The sequence below is a fragment of the Brachionichthys hirsutus genome, unplaced genomic scaffold (assembly GCF_040956055.1).
Source record: "Brachionichthys hirsutus isolate HB-005 unplaced genomic scaffold, CSIRO-AGI_Bhir_v1 contig_797, whole genome shotgun sequence".
In the NCBI taxonomy this organism is placed as follows: Eukaryota; Metazoa; Chordata; class Actinopteri; order Lophiiformes; family Brachionichthyidae; genus Brachionichthys; species Brachionichthys hirsutus.
The window spans coordinates 213,080-226,469 of record NW_027180329.1 but is presented as its reverse complement, the minus strand read 5'-3'; the positions used below and the strand labels follow the sequence as shown (position 1 = coordinate 226,469).

At 38.5% G+C, this 13,390-nt stretch overlaps 1 protein-coding gene across 1 annotated transcript in view; it reads right to left on the bottom strand.

Annotated features, from left to right (window-relative positions):
- LOC137912900 (protein eyes shut homolog) overlaps positions 1–13,390 on the bottom strand; it is a 112,887-nt gene that overhangs the window by 27,285 nt on the left and 72,212 nt on the right. The window contains exons 38-39 of the mRNA XM_068757025.1: positions 7,391–7,567; positions 2,989–3,139 (exon numbers count right to left, since the gene is read on the bottom strand). Coding sequence (XP_068613126.1) covers positions 2,989–3,139; positions 7,391–7,567 — 328 coding nt within the window. The remainder of the gene's footprint in view (positions 1–2,988; positions 3,140–7,390; positions 7,568–13,390) is intronic.

The following is a 13,390-nucleotide window of genomic DNA, read 5'->3' as shown; positions in this document are numbered from 1 at the left end:
AGCAGGAAACGAACTGGATGTATTGAATGTGTGCATATGCATAGGTTAGCAAATTGAAGTAAATTACAAAAAGATGGGTAATTGCCAACCCAGTCAGCAAATAAGGAAATTGTACAGTTGGTGAGGGAGATGAATGAACTGCAAGATAAATACAACATTCAGAAAATGCACTGCAAGCACACACAGGACAAGACATTGTATTGTATCATATAATACAGGACTGAATAGCTACATGTTTTCATCACATTCCCAGACAGCTACTGTATCCAAGCATATATATACTGCATAATGAACTGGAAAGATGACAAAGATCTGGGGAATGTTAGATCGAAACCACATGCCAGTCTATACAGAGCAGCATGAACACCAAAATCCCGGAGAACACAGGAAACATCTGTCACAACAAAGAACAACCCCAGTAAGTCTGAACCATGCTTGATACTATCCACTAAAGTGCCATAAATCTATATACTTCTATCTGCCGGGGAGTTCACCTGAGACACAAATAATGTGATGTGCAGAAACACTGTGTGTGTCATCCTCATTAATCTTTGACTGTGAGTGAAGGAAAATTACTCCAAACAATAAATACCATGCATAGAAGGATTTAAGCAATAATGTACTCACCTCAAAATTTAATCAGTCTTGCCTCAAAAACACCCAAAGGAAAACCTACTGGCATTAGAATAGCAAGCCAACAACAAATGTGTCCTCTCTAAATGAAAAATGACAGAGCCCCCCCCTCTGCACAATCCCCTTCTGAAAGTGTGGCAGCACAGTATGTTTCAGTAATGGTCTTTTGCCTTGCCAGTCTATAGTCAAAATTGCAGTGCAACAAAAGGGTTGCAGATTTAATTGTAAAAAGAGATCATTTTATTGACTACAAAACCTTTCAAGGTTGCAGTGTTTGGATTGAGGGACCTGTTTGTCACTCTTTCACTGTCACACCATTACATTCGGAAAAATGTGAATAGCTATTGATTGAGCATCCAAACGTTAAGCTGAACCTTCAAATTAAGACATTGTAAAGTCAAAATACCGCACTACTCATCTTCAGGGAAGGTGGACCCACGATGTTTCTGGTATGCTGCCTCCCATTTGGTCTGTTTTGATCATTTTGGTGCAAACTCTCTCTGCAAAAGCTGCTCTACCAGTGGAAATGTGATACATTCAATTATGTTTATTGTTAGATCTGGCTGCTGAATTCTAAATTAAATATTCGGTGTCTGTCATCCGTTTGTTGCAAAATCAAGTGGTGTGAGACTAACTGTTTTCTGTGGCTCTGAGGGAACAGTAAAAAGTGCTGGATCAAGAGACTCTGGAAGTCTTTCACAGCATTAAATGCTGAGGTTTGGAATCGATACATTCTTTTAAATTCATTGACTTTTACTGCCCAGATTGTGTTGATGTTGGAATGTGAAAAAAGCACGGTCAAAACAGCAGAAACAGATGCGTAGATCACCCCCAAGAGGGCTATTAATGCCATTTAAATAAACCCTCTGCATTGTTTAATGTGTTTTGTGCGCATTATTGTAACTACTAGTGGCAGCAATTATGTCATAACAAAAACTACTGTGCATAAAAGCCCAGAATGGATAAACAAAGAAAGTGAAGTGCCATTTTTCCACAGTGTGATGCTGTTTGCTTAACGGAGATGTCGTATCACACCTACATGTCAACAACGCTGTGCCATTGGAAAAGGCAGCCGGCTATGCGTATAGCATGAGCACGTCAAAGTGGTGAAGTTATATTTGTATGAAAATAAAAGGCAATGTTTCCTTTCCCCCTCTTCCGTGAGTCATCTGAACGCTGCTCGAGACGACAATAATACTGGTGGGTTGAAAATAAAAGCGTGTATGTGAGAGAATCAAAGGGGGAGATGAGTACACGCTACTGTGACATCAGGACTTTTGGATTTTTCCCGGGTTGGAGATCAGATTATTTCCTGTTAAATACAGCCGTTGCTTTGCACTGCATGATGGCAGTGAGTTGCAGCAGCTTCCAACTATTGTGGAAGGAATGTAGGTATTTGCTGTTTACTCACGGCTAGATGATGTCATGTGCTCATTTGCATATAAATAAAAGCTCAGAAGCAGTGCCTCTCATTTGTGCCTCTGACTCACTGTGCTCCAAGGTGCCCTAGCTGTGTGCACTGCAGAGAGAGAAGTTCAGCTGGCACGGTGAAGCACTGTGATCACACCTATGTGGATTAGAATATCATTACGAAAAGCAAAAAGCAAAAATGAACTGGACTTGTTTAATTTTGATTGAGGATGTTTCACCTCTCATCCGAGTACTTCTGTATGTCGTAAAAACACATCATAAACAGATAAAAAAACAAGAGACGACTGCGGTCGAAAAGCCAAATAGTCGCGGATCGCATAGGTTGTAAATCCACGAGCCCCCGTATCTTTTGGTGCAAAGCTGTTGTTGTGGGAGCAGTGACCAGATTTACTGACAAATTTGAGCAATTGGCAGAAGGGAATGTGATTATATTTGACTATTGCATTAGTACCTATCTAAAATGTGCCCATTTGACTCCGAGTGAGATACTACGATGAAATGTGTCCACTGTAAACTGTAAATCCTGAGACAAAACATTTACTACTTCTGTCTCAAAGCTAGATTATTCTATTAGCCAGTAATCGTTCACACACACACACACACACATCTCTGCCCATGAGAGGCACTCTGCATAAATATAAAGGGCAACATGTCATGACAAAATGCATCAATGTAACAACCATCTGCCACCTTTCAGGAAAAGCAATAGTCTTGAATTCATAAGTGGTTTGGGGTTTAAAAGTGTGTGTCAACAAATCCATCAAGTCAGCTGGATAACATCACAACAGCTCGGAGGCGCAGACCCCGGAAACTGTTTTTTAGTAAATATATTCAGCAACTTGAAACTTTACACACAACCAACAAATGTCTTTCCATATCAAAATTAATATTCCCAATCCCACTTTAACAACATGTAATACATACCGTATTGTGAGCTTCACCCATCTGTTGTTATTGATCTTCTCGACAACAGCTGCATTCAAACTTTGACTGTCAGCACACCCAAGTTTAGCAACAGGGCTGCCGTCTTGAAGAAACACATGAAGGAACTGGTGGCCAACATTCTCCTCGTGAGCTGGAATGATAAGAAAAATGTGAACAAAGACTCTCTTTTGTATTTAATGAAATAAATAAATTATCAAAATTAAATTAAAAATTACTTGTAGATTTCATGACATCCCTTCTCCAGGGCTAGAAATTTAGAAGTGTACTTGCACTCATCCATGCACCCATGGGCGTATTGGTTTTGAAATGAGATGTGCTTAAGCACACTGTTGCCAACTCTCAATCCGCCCCTGACAATAACCACTATCAGTACAGCATGAAGACAGAAAAGCTTGATGCTGGATACTTCTGCCTGCACGGGTTTGCCGGACATGTGCACTCACTGAAGAAAACTTTTGGGCAAGGACAGATATCTGTTATATCTCAAATCAGATGCAGAAGAACCTTCAATAGGACAACAGTGTCCTTGATGCTGCCTATAAAAGCAAAGATAATCAACCACAAAGCGCACTGTGGGCCGTCGTGTGAGTTATATGCATGAATGCATGAATGCATATAACTGAATTAAAGCCTCTCTGATTTTCTCAAAAGCAAGCACACAAAACGTTCATAATGATGTTCATAGGCAGAATTAAATTTGTTTTCACAGCAGAACATTTGCAGTAGAATGCATTAGGCTGTACAGGTGTACCCAATAAGGTGTATAAATCCTTGCTTGAATGTCCTGAGGCAGTACTTGTGATAATCATCAGAGGCTCAGGAGAGCTGTTCGAGAGAATATATTTCGGTTTACTCCGACATGTGTGAGGACCACAAAGAATGAGAAACTGATGAGATACCTTTTTTTGGGTGCCTATTTGTGCTTTTACATTTCAATATTTGCATTGTTGCTTATAGATGCAATCACATCTTTGGATTCATGTACTTCTTTCTATGAAGGCAAAATATTTCATACTTAAATAATTTATTTGGAAGGTAGATATGTCTCTTGTGATGGCAACAGAAGAGGTCACTGAAAATCTCCATCAAGCGCACCTTGCAGAAGTGGAAGTGCAGCTGCTTGAGCATAGATTTGATTTAGTATCATATAGTTATTTTTTCATTTTAATTGTCTAGAATCTAGACAATTAAAATGAAAAAATAACTATGATACTACTGCCAAGAATCACTGGGAATGAATGTAATGTAAAACTTAGCTTGCCAGGCTTTGGTTTAAATAAGCCTTGATATTGGGATGGACTTAATGAAGCAGAATATAAATAATTGGAAACTAACACACCCATTTTGTAAGTATAAAGCAATGGTATTCATGTTAAAATGTAGAGAATAAAAAACACAATTTCATCTCAAAAAGTAAAACACAGAAACCTGAAAGCTACACAAGCACAGCAATATTTTTTTAGATATAAAAAAATATGACTATTTGTAAAATTTTAACTGTGATAAAAGGAGGCTAACAAAAGGTGACCCTAGAATTGTGATTTCAGGGAACAAACAAGCAAAAGGCTACTTTTTCTTATTTTTTTAAATTCGATTCTTATTTTCAGTAGAATTAATATGACTTTTAAGTCTGCGTTTCTACATGCTGATAATGATAAATGAAGTTACTCTGAAACCTGGAGGGAGAGTGGAATAAAAAGTGTAAGGATGTTCTGAACTGCTGTGAACCCAGGATAACCATTAAATGAACCCATCATTCATGGAGATTTTAGTTTAACTTCTGAGAAAACTATACATATGTTTCTTTTTAGACTTGAAATAAATTTAGTCTTCAAAAATATCTTCATTTTCCAAAAAATACAAACAAAACACATTAAACACACAGTTTTATGTGGACAAGTAGAAATCTAATTATGCATGGTACATAACTGTCAAACTACAGATTCAGCATAGACTGTCTGGAGTAAATGAACACAGCAGACTCAGCTTCCTTCTGCAACAATAACTCTCCTTTTCAGTTGTTTCTCTTGCTGCCATTACTCATTTGCTGACAAATACTAACTACAGATGTCAATGTTACCCTGTCCTTGATTTTTTTCTACCTTTCTTCAGTGTTGCTCTCTACTGTCCCCATGGCCCTGTTACTCCGCACTGAGCCTAACTGAGTGTTCATCCCTTTGTCAGTGCCTGTCACCTGCTCTCCCTTCCTCACACACTCCACCTTCACATATTTCTCTTGTAAAGCTGACAATTGAGGACCAGGGGGAGATTCCCATGTTCGATTCAGGAATGGGTGTAAAAAGGGAAAATAAGGAGCAAGTCTAGCGAAGAGATTCACCTATTCTCAGTGCATGTCTTTTGGTCATCTTCTAATTCATTTTGTCTGTTTGTTCTCTGGAGCTTTCCTTCAACTCAATTCCCCTGACACCAAATAGATGGTTCACTGTAAGGCAGGGAAATGTTCCTAGATAAAAGAAACTGTTCCCAAAATTAAGATTAAGATTAATAAAGAGAGATTACGATTTAAAAACAAATAAAATAAATTACGATTATTTTATTGTCATTATATGTTTAACACTTTTTACACTGCAAACACACAACGAAATTCCGTTTACCCCCTAGTACAAGGGCCTCCTTGAAACAACTTTATATATATATATATATATATTATAGTTCTCTGTGCTAGAAAATCAGAATTTAAAATTGTGGGTGAATACTATGGTGTATCTGAATATTTAAAAGGTCTTAAAATGTTAATATGAGGCCATGAACTTGCAGACAGTGTCACGGACAAGGGGCTGAACTTGGTTGCAGTGCATAAGCAAGATGAATGTGATGTCTGTTTCTGGTCAGTGCAAAATAAATCATAAATCACCACACAACACGCGGTGGCAACAGCGCTGCAGGACGTTTACCTGAGGCACTGTGGTGTCACGTAGAAACGGCAGTAGGTTCACATCAATGCGGCTGCACATTCAAGGCTGAAGAGCTGCATTTCCAGTCCATGGAGATATATTGTTGGATTGTCATTTGAAGACCAGCTCAAGGCTTTCATGCAATAACTTCACCCCAAATGTGGTCACTATATGAGACTGTTCTTTAATAATATAGAGCAAACACAAAACTGGAAAATAGGAATAAACCTCTGGTGGCTCAGCCCTAAAAATGACAACAAATGTATTGGCTCCTTTCCTTCTTAAAACAATGCTCTATTGTTTCAAGGGTCTACTCCAGTGGTCGGCAGGCCTACCTATCCAAATCCATGATAAAATACTGTGTGTATGTGTCTGAGCAGGTGTGGGAACAAAGGGAAACAGCAGGAGGAAGAGGGACACTGTAGAGAGGCAAAGGGTCAGTTCAATCCCAGCTCCCCATGTGACTGGTCAGCTCCCGTCTTCTTATGAGTGTCTCTTTGTTCACTTTTAGGTTATCGCTTGTATCATATAAAACAAAAGCACAACACAGCAGTCTACAAAGGCAAGGCTACCTGTTTCCCTTCACTACAGGGCCACATGCTTCACACTGCATGCTGCTGTTTTAATCAGTCATCTCCAAAGAAATAATTCTGTTCATTACAGTTGATTAACATTTATTTCAGTCGTCAATTGTCTTATTTCCTGCCTTTTCAATACAACAATGATTGCTGCTATACATGACTATTTCCAGGCCCCAAAAACAGGATCATATTTATAAGAGGCAATTGCCTCTAAAGCTGCTGCCCCCGCAACCCGACCCCGGATAAGCGGTTGAAGATGCATGGATGGAAGGATGGCAATTACCTCAGCACAGCACGATGTATCATTACGTTTGAGAGCAATAACCAGAGTGAAGTACATCGGCATTGATAAAAGTTTCTAGTCAGAAAATTGCCTTTCATTGTAAAATCAGCTCAGCGTGGTTTTCAGAGGGGAATGTGCTGAGATACAGATACTCGTTGACTTATGGTTGATCGACTTTACGACCGCTACCACGACTGGTATGTCTGGTGACCCCATGCGTGATTACGACATACGTCTGGCGGAAAGTGAGCGAGCGAATCAAGTGTGTTGCCCAGATGAGCGTACGATAGTTCCTGCCCCCGCTCCTGGCAGCATCCCACGGTCTCGCTGTGATACAACTACAGCTACACTACAGCGTAATATACTGTACTGACGGTAATTTAACATAAACCGACTTACGGCCAGTCCCTCTCAACCAAATACAGTCGTAAGTTTACGAGTATCTGTAATTCTAAAAGTCTTGAAGTTAGTATACGATTATTCGGCCGAGTTATAATAACTGGCGTAAAACTATGGATGTGTATGTTCTTCAAAATGTATCTTTACTTGCTGTGCTGCTTCCAATTATGTATATACACCATGATAAAACTGAAAGTACTCACTGTAGAGGATGGTGCCCTGAGTTGATCTTGTTTTCACTGTCAGGTACAGAATAACAGAAGCATCCTCAGAAGCAGTAGGTCGATTATTACTGGCATCAGAAGGCCGCAGAAAGGATGCAAGCGGGTGTAGCTCCAAATACGACGTGCCATCGAATGAGGGAATGTATATTGTGATATCTACCAAAAAAGAAACAAGAAAAAGATTCATATTATAAAAATACACACCGAGTGAGAACGGTAGACGAGTAGACTTGTAATATTTAATGATAAACTTTTGTATTCATTATACATATTTATACATCCAAATGACGACTGATCTATTTAGCATCCTACAGTGTGTTGGATGTACTTTTATACTGCCGGCAGGTCAACTATAAGCAAAGTCAGCAGGCTCTGTCAGGACAGTGTATTATTTCCCACAGGATGAAAAAGGTATATGACTTTAAGGACAGGTGGAGGTAACGGCTCAGGTCATTGTTGCCACAAGTCAGTGATGAGTTTAAAGAAAGGACACTGCGCTTGCTGGCTAACTTGCTGCTCAGCTGGCTGACAGTCAGTTGAAAGTAGGCCACCCTCATTCCGGAATCTACGGTTCAGCTCTCAAGGAAAACTATGTCATTTGAAACATTCTAATATAAAACGTGCATAGATTTTGTGAATAATTTTATGTAACATAAAATAAGAACAGCTTCTTATGATGACACTCGTCTTGTGCTCTGATGGTTTTAAGGATTTGTAAATGGTTGTCTTCATTTCAACAGACTACAAAGCAAAATAAAGGCAAATGAGACGAGCGCTGAGAAGTTTAATGTAAAGACATAAAATATATTCTGCTCTGCAAAGCCAAAATGCTGCCTCAATTAAAAACATAGAAAGAAATAAGGAAATGTTTTTCTTCTAGAAAATGCATTAGAGCAACAATGCAATAGAGTGATGACCCACTTTGCCATTGTAGGGTCGCACTAGCCCTAAAGTTGAAACTGATTAGCTTAACATAGGAAATAGTAAAAACAAATTTGCTGAGTAACAATCAGTATTGAATGCAGAAATAAATGCAATATATGTAGATTATCAGATTCAAATATTAGTGTTTGTGTGTTAGATTATTTTCAACAATCTCATGTGTAAAGTTCCACAATAGACAGCATTATTTCAAGTTTTAAAAAATGCATCAAGCTAATTTTCAAACATGCAGTGTTGAATAGTCTAATATGACATGGCTGCATGACTGTTGCGTTGTGCTCTGTGAGTCAGATATTGGTGAACAGGGAAACAACGGGATCATTTAGCAGCTGGGCTAGAACGATTCTTGGGTATCAGAATTTGATGTCAACAACCTATTCTGAAAATGGCTTTCACAAGGCTGCGAAAAGGAGCCCCGTCATATCGTAAATGAATATAAGAGCTGGGTGAATTGTCAAGAATTGACAGGAAGGACTGCTCTGTGGTTTGGGTAACAGCAAGACACAGCCTTGGTTCGGTTTAATGATCAGTTACAGTACCAGCACCTGGAAGACTTTATGGTCATACCATTTCTCAAATGGCCATAATCTTCTTGTGATCTTCCTCTCTGCCTGTGCTCTGCCATTTTCTGTTATTACAGTGGATGCCTCCTTCGAGCTGAGAATTACGTGACGCAGACTTGAAAACCTCCACATTAAATTGCAAAGACAAACAAAAGAAAACTTTGTTGTTGTTGTGGAAGGAACAATTCCTTAAGTGATGACTTATACGATGTTTGTTGGTAAATTCTACTTATATTTTTCATTTAAAAATTAAAGGCACCAGCAATTACAGTAAGCACACAATGATGCCCACAGAAAGAGCCGACAGCACCAGGACCACCGATCAGGTCCCACTAAATTCAAATGTAATCATAGGGAGGCATTAGGATCCAAGACTTACAATAATAAGAAGATACAACTTTATAAAACAATCAGTTGAGGAAATTCTTTGTTCACATATTGGCCGACACAACAATTACGGCCTATAGACATACAAATGTGAAGAGAGACAGTGGAGCGATGGGCACTCATCAGCTACCAGTCCATAATGTGGCTGGACTTGAACCGGCAACCCTCCATTTCTCAAGTCCCTACGGACTAATGTTCTGCCAACCCTTTTACAGGCATTGCTTTCTTAGAGGTTGGTCTAAGAAAAGATTTACTTGCTCCTGGGGATAATTTACATTTTCTAAACAAACTGTATTTTTGTAAAAATCAGACATTTCAGTACATCTTGTTGACAACAAAAAATGTCTAAAAGGAATATGGGTTCCGAGCAGACCTTGATTTAATTAGAGACCATAAAAAAAAAATATTGAAGTGAAAATTTAGAGGCAACTGTTTTCAAAACACAAGCTTTTAAAAGACTTGGTGGCAAAAAATTTTTAAATCAAAAACCCAGAGCTTTAATTGCCGAAAAAAACAAGTCTTAATGGAATTGTTGCCATGGCTACTTCAAAGTTGTTGAAAAGACATAGATAACCTGTGCTCTTCTAGACTTTGAATTGATCATTTCCCTCTGGACGACATTCTACATCCCAGCCTCAAAGGTACGAGAAGTAAGGACTTAAGGTAATGAGCCGTAGAAGAGGTCACGATCAATACAAAGTCTGAATAACGTGCTGCCTCACTGCGTTCACTGTTTTTTAAGCACCTCCTCACCTTGTAGACGCTATACTCGGTAACTAATTCCTGTGATCACTTAGCTTTCAATTCACTGCTTGCATACCTGAGAGAATCTCCTTGGCAAGGTCTGTGACCTACGGTGTCTTCTTTGAAGAGACCATCTATTACAGCTTAAAACTCTGACACACTGGGTTAAACTGGCTTTATCTTGACAAAACTGTCTCATGGTCGGCTGGCTGATATGAAATACTCGCTCACCCACCAGGAACTGGCCTGGATTACAGTACACATGACCAGAGGTGCAGCCCCAGGGTTTTAGTGTAAGAAGACAAGACTCAGAGCTCACACACGTCAAGCTTCTGGTACACAGGCTGCTCACAAGATAAGTACTAAGAAAGACCCAGCTTTGCATTGACATGAATCATTTTGGAAGCATGAATGAAAGAACTCTGTTTAAGATCACTACAATCACGATATGTAAATGTGTTCCAGTAATACATTTGACTACACAGGGAAAATTAGACCTTTCTTAGGTATTCAAACGTTAGCATAACCAATAGTCACTTATACAATCACAGTCAGGATTTACAATTTCATTATTTATTGATTAAATCCATAACTGCTATGCTGCTGGGGAGATTGCAATAACAGCTAATATATATATATATATATTTGTACATATTTTTTCATTAAAGTATTATTAAAAAATATATTTTTCCCAAGGAACATAAAAATCTAGTACCATTGCCCAAATTAATCAATCAATATTTTATTTAATATTTTTTTAGCCGATTTCCATGCATTGTTATGGTTATGAACTCCATTGTCAGATGCCTGATTATTAAAAAAAATAGGCCTTCAAACTCAGAAGCTGTGATACATTAGTTATAATGTAATATAAAAAGCTAATCCACCTTCGTCTCTGAGTCGTTCCTCATCCTGCCACAATGCATTAATTATAATGACTGCACGTCATAGTCGTTGTCACTATTAGTAACTATTACATATTTGCCTAAATGAAATGGTTACTACAGCTCTGGTTAATGGAGCTAACATTATTTAATCAGTATCTTTAAGCGTTTTTTAAAAAAAAGCTTTCCCCCCCTCATACATAAACATTAAAGTAATCAGAATAGAAAACAACTGATTATTAAAGATGGATGACATATGATGTAATGTTAGATTGCCGGATTACCATATTACAGCAGTGAGGCAGAAATCAGCATTAACATGAGGGTAAGGAAGAAACATTTCAAAAACTGGAGCGTGGTCGCTTCAGAACTGAATATACACCCTGCACTGAAGCAAAATTCATTTTTGCGGTGGGCTTTGAAAATAAAAACAATATATATACACTGCTTTATAGGTTGAACTACATAATCAATAATCCGGTGTTTTGTTGTAAAATTCTAAATCTCAAATGTAAATGCAGTTGCTGTATAATGTAGTGACGTAAGTAAAAAGTTGTATTTCTTTCAGCAGAGATAAAAAGAAAAAAAAAGATAAGGGAAAGACTGAAGTCAAGTATTTTAAGACTTAAAACATACACAGAATCCAGCGTGGATGCATAGTTCTGGATGTTAATATTTGGCCTTTGTGTTTTCAAAATGGTTTTAACATTAGAATTAATTATGTTTATGAAAATGTTTCCAGTAAGAAACACAATCTTCATTCATATTTACAGCGCTGTTTCATTTGACAGTCATGGAGGGACACATTTACATAAAGTAGCGGCTGATTCATGATTAAACAAATTGAGATATGGCATCTGGCTCATCAACAGGTTGATTGTGCTGTGTTGTGGTATTCTCATCCCACATGATGAAGTGAGAACCTGTACCTCAATAGACATTTAAAAACTGGCATATCCACATCATGTGAAACCATTGACCCTTATTGTCTATATATTGTCTATAAAAATACACACTTTTGCTTGTCAGTGATTCATCAGTGAGGAAGCACATATAATCTCTCTGTTTTTTTGTTGTTGTTGTTCCTGCATCTTAATTCAGCAAGATGTAACACAGTAGCAAGCTGGTTTCTTAGCATCACCGGTACATATTTGAAGACTTTGTCTGCACACAAGCAGCCTCTTGTCTTCATGTGCGGAAGTAGCATTGAAATCTTCTGCTGGATTGCTGCATGTACGATACTGCACTCTGTTAAACCTGACTGCAAATGCTTTTGAGGAGGAGCAAATTGTCAAACTCAGCAGAAATAACTCTGAAAGGCCAGTGCTGGTATTACAGAAAAAAGGTTTATGTGTGACAAATTAAGGGAGAAGAGGGGACTTACTTTACGGTCACGGAGGGAAAAGCCCATAAATCCCAGTTAGCTTAAACTCACACTTTGTCACAGAGGCACACAGCTACAGAGTCGCAGGCTTTAACTGTGACACGAATGCATATCAACCGGTTCATACGTCACACCTCATATTTCCAAGCTGAGAATCCACAAATAAGTAAAAAATAAATAAATACATTGTTTTTTTCTTATTCCATGTAGGCCTGGGTACATCCTCCCTTCTGCTTGCTTGGTTCCTCCATCGTTCACATGGTGAATGGGATGGAAGGGAAGATCCCTGCAAGTAACACCCATGCAAGATTGAGTGCAAATTGCAGACAGTCGAAGCTGGAGGAATCAGTTACTGAATACCATCTTCCGACTGACAGTGTCAAATGGTAGCTAGCCACTTAGAATGAAATACAACTGAACCAAATCACATATTTACCTGGAGGCGTGTGCCATACTGTGAGCTAGAAATGTTAAGATGGTTTATGTTATAGCCGGTAGGCAGTACACTATCCTTCCTCCATGATGAGCCGCACAGCGTTCTCTGGCATGTTATCTTACAAATAGAATGCTACTTTATTTTTTTTTAAATAATTTCTTCAGATAAACATAGATGAATCCATTTCTGATACTTTTGCAGTTCTTAATTTCAAAGCTCCCATCCTAAAATATTTTTGTTGGGGCCCGCATCCACACTGTATTACATTAACATTACAAATTAGTGCATTAATAACCAAATGAAATTAAAATGGCAGTCTTTGCTTGTTGTCTCCATTGTCACAGTTTCTCCCTAAATATTCATTCATTTGCAGTGGCCCAATAGCAGCATTGCATTGTCCACTGCTCTCATTCTCTGAGTCTCTCATACAATGTGCCTCCCACATATAAAAAAAATACTTGGGCTGGTTGCCAGTTGTATTATAGTCAACTCAAATATATTTGGCAACCCATTTAAGCAGTTATGAAAGTGTATTTTCTTTGTCCATCCAAGATAATGACACCATCAGCAATCAATTAATCGGTGGACAGGCTGCCCTCGCGCCACCCTTCTATTGCACAACACACAGAAACATTTTGT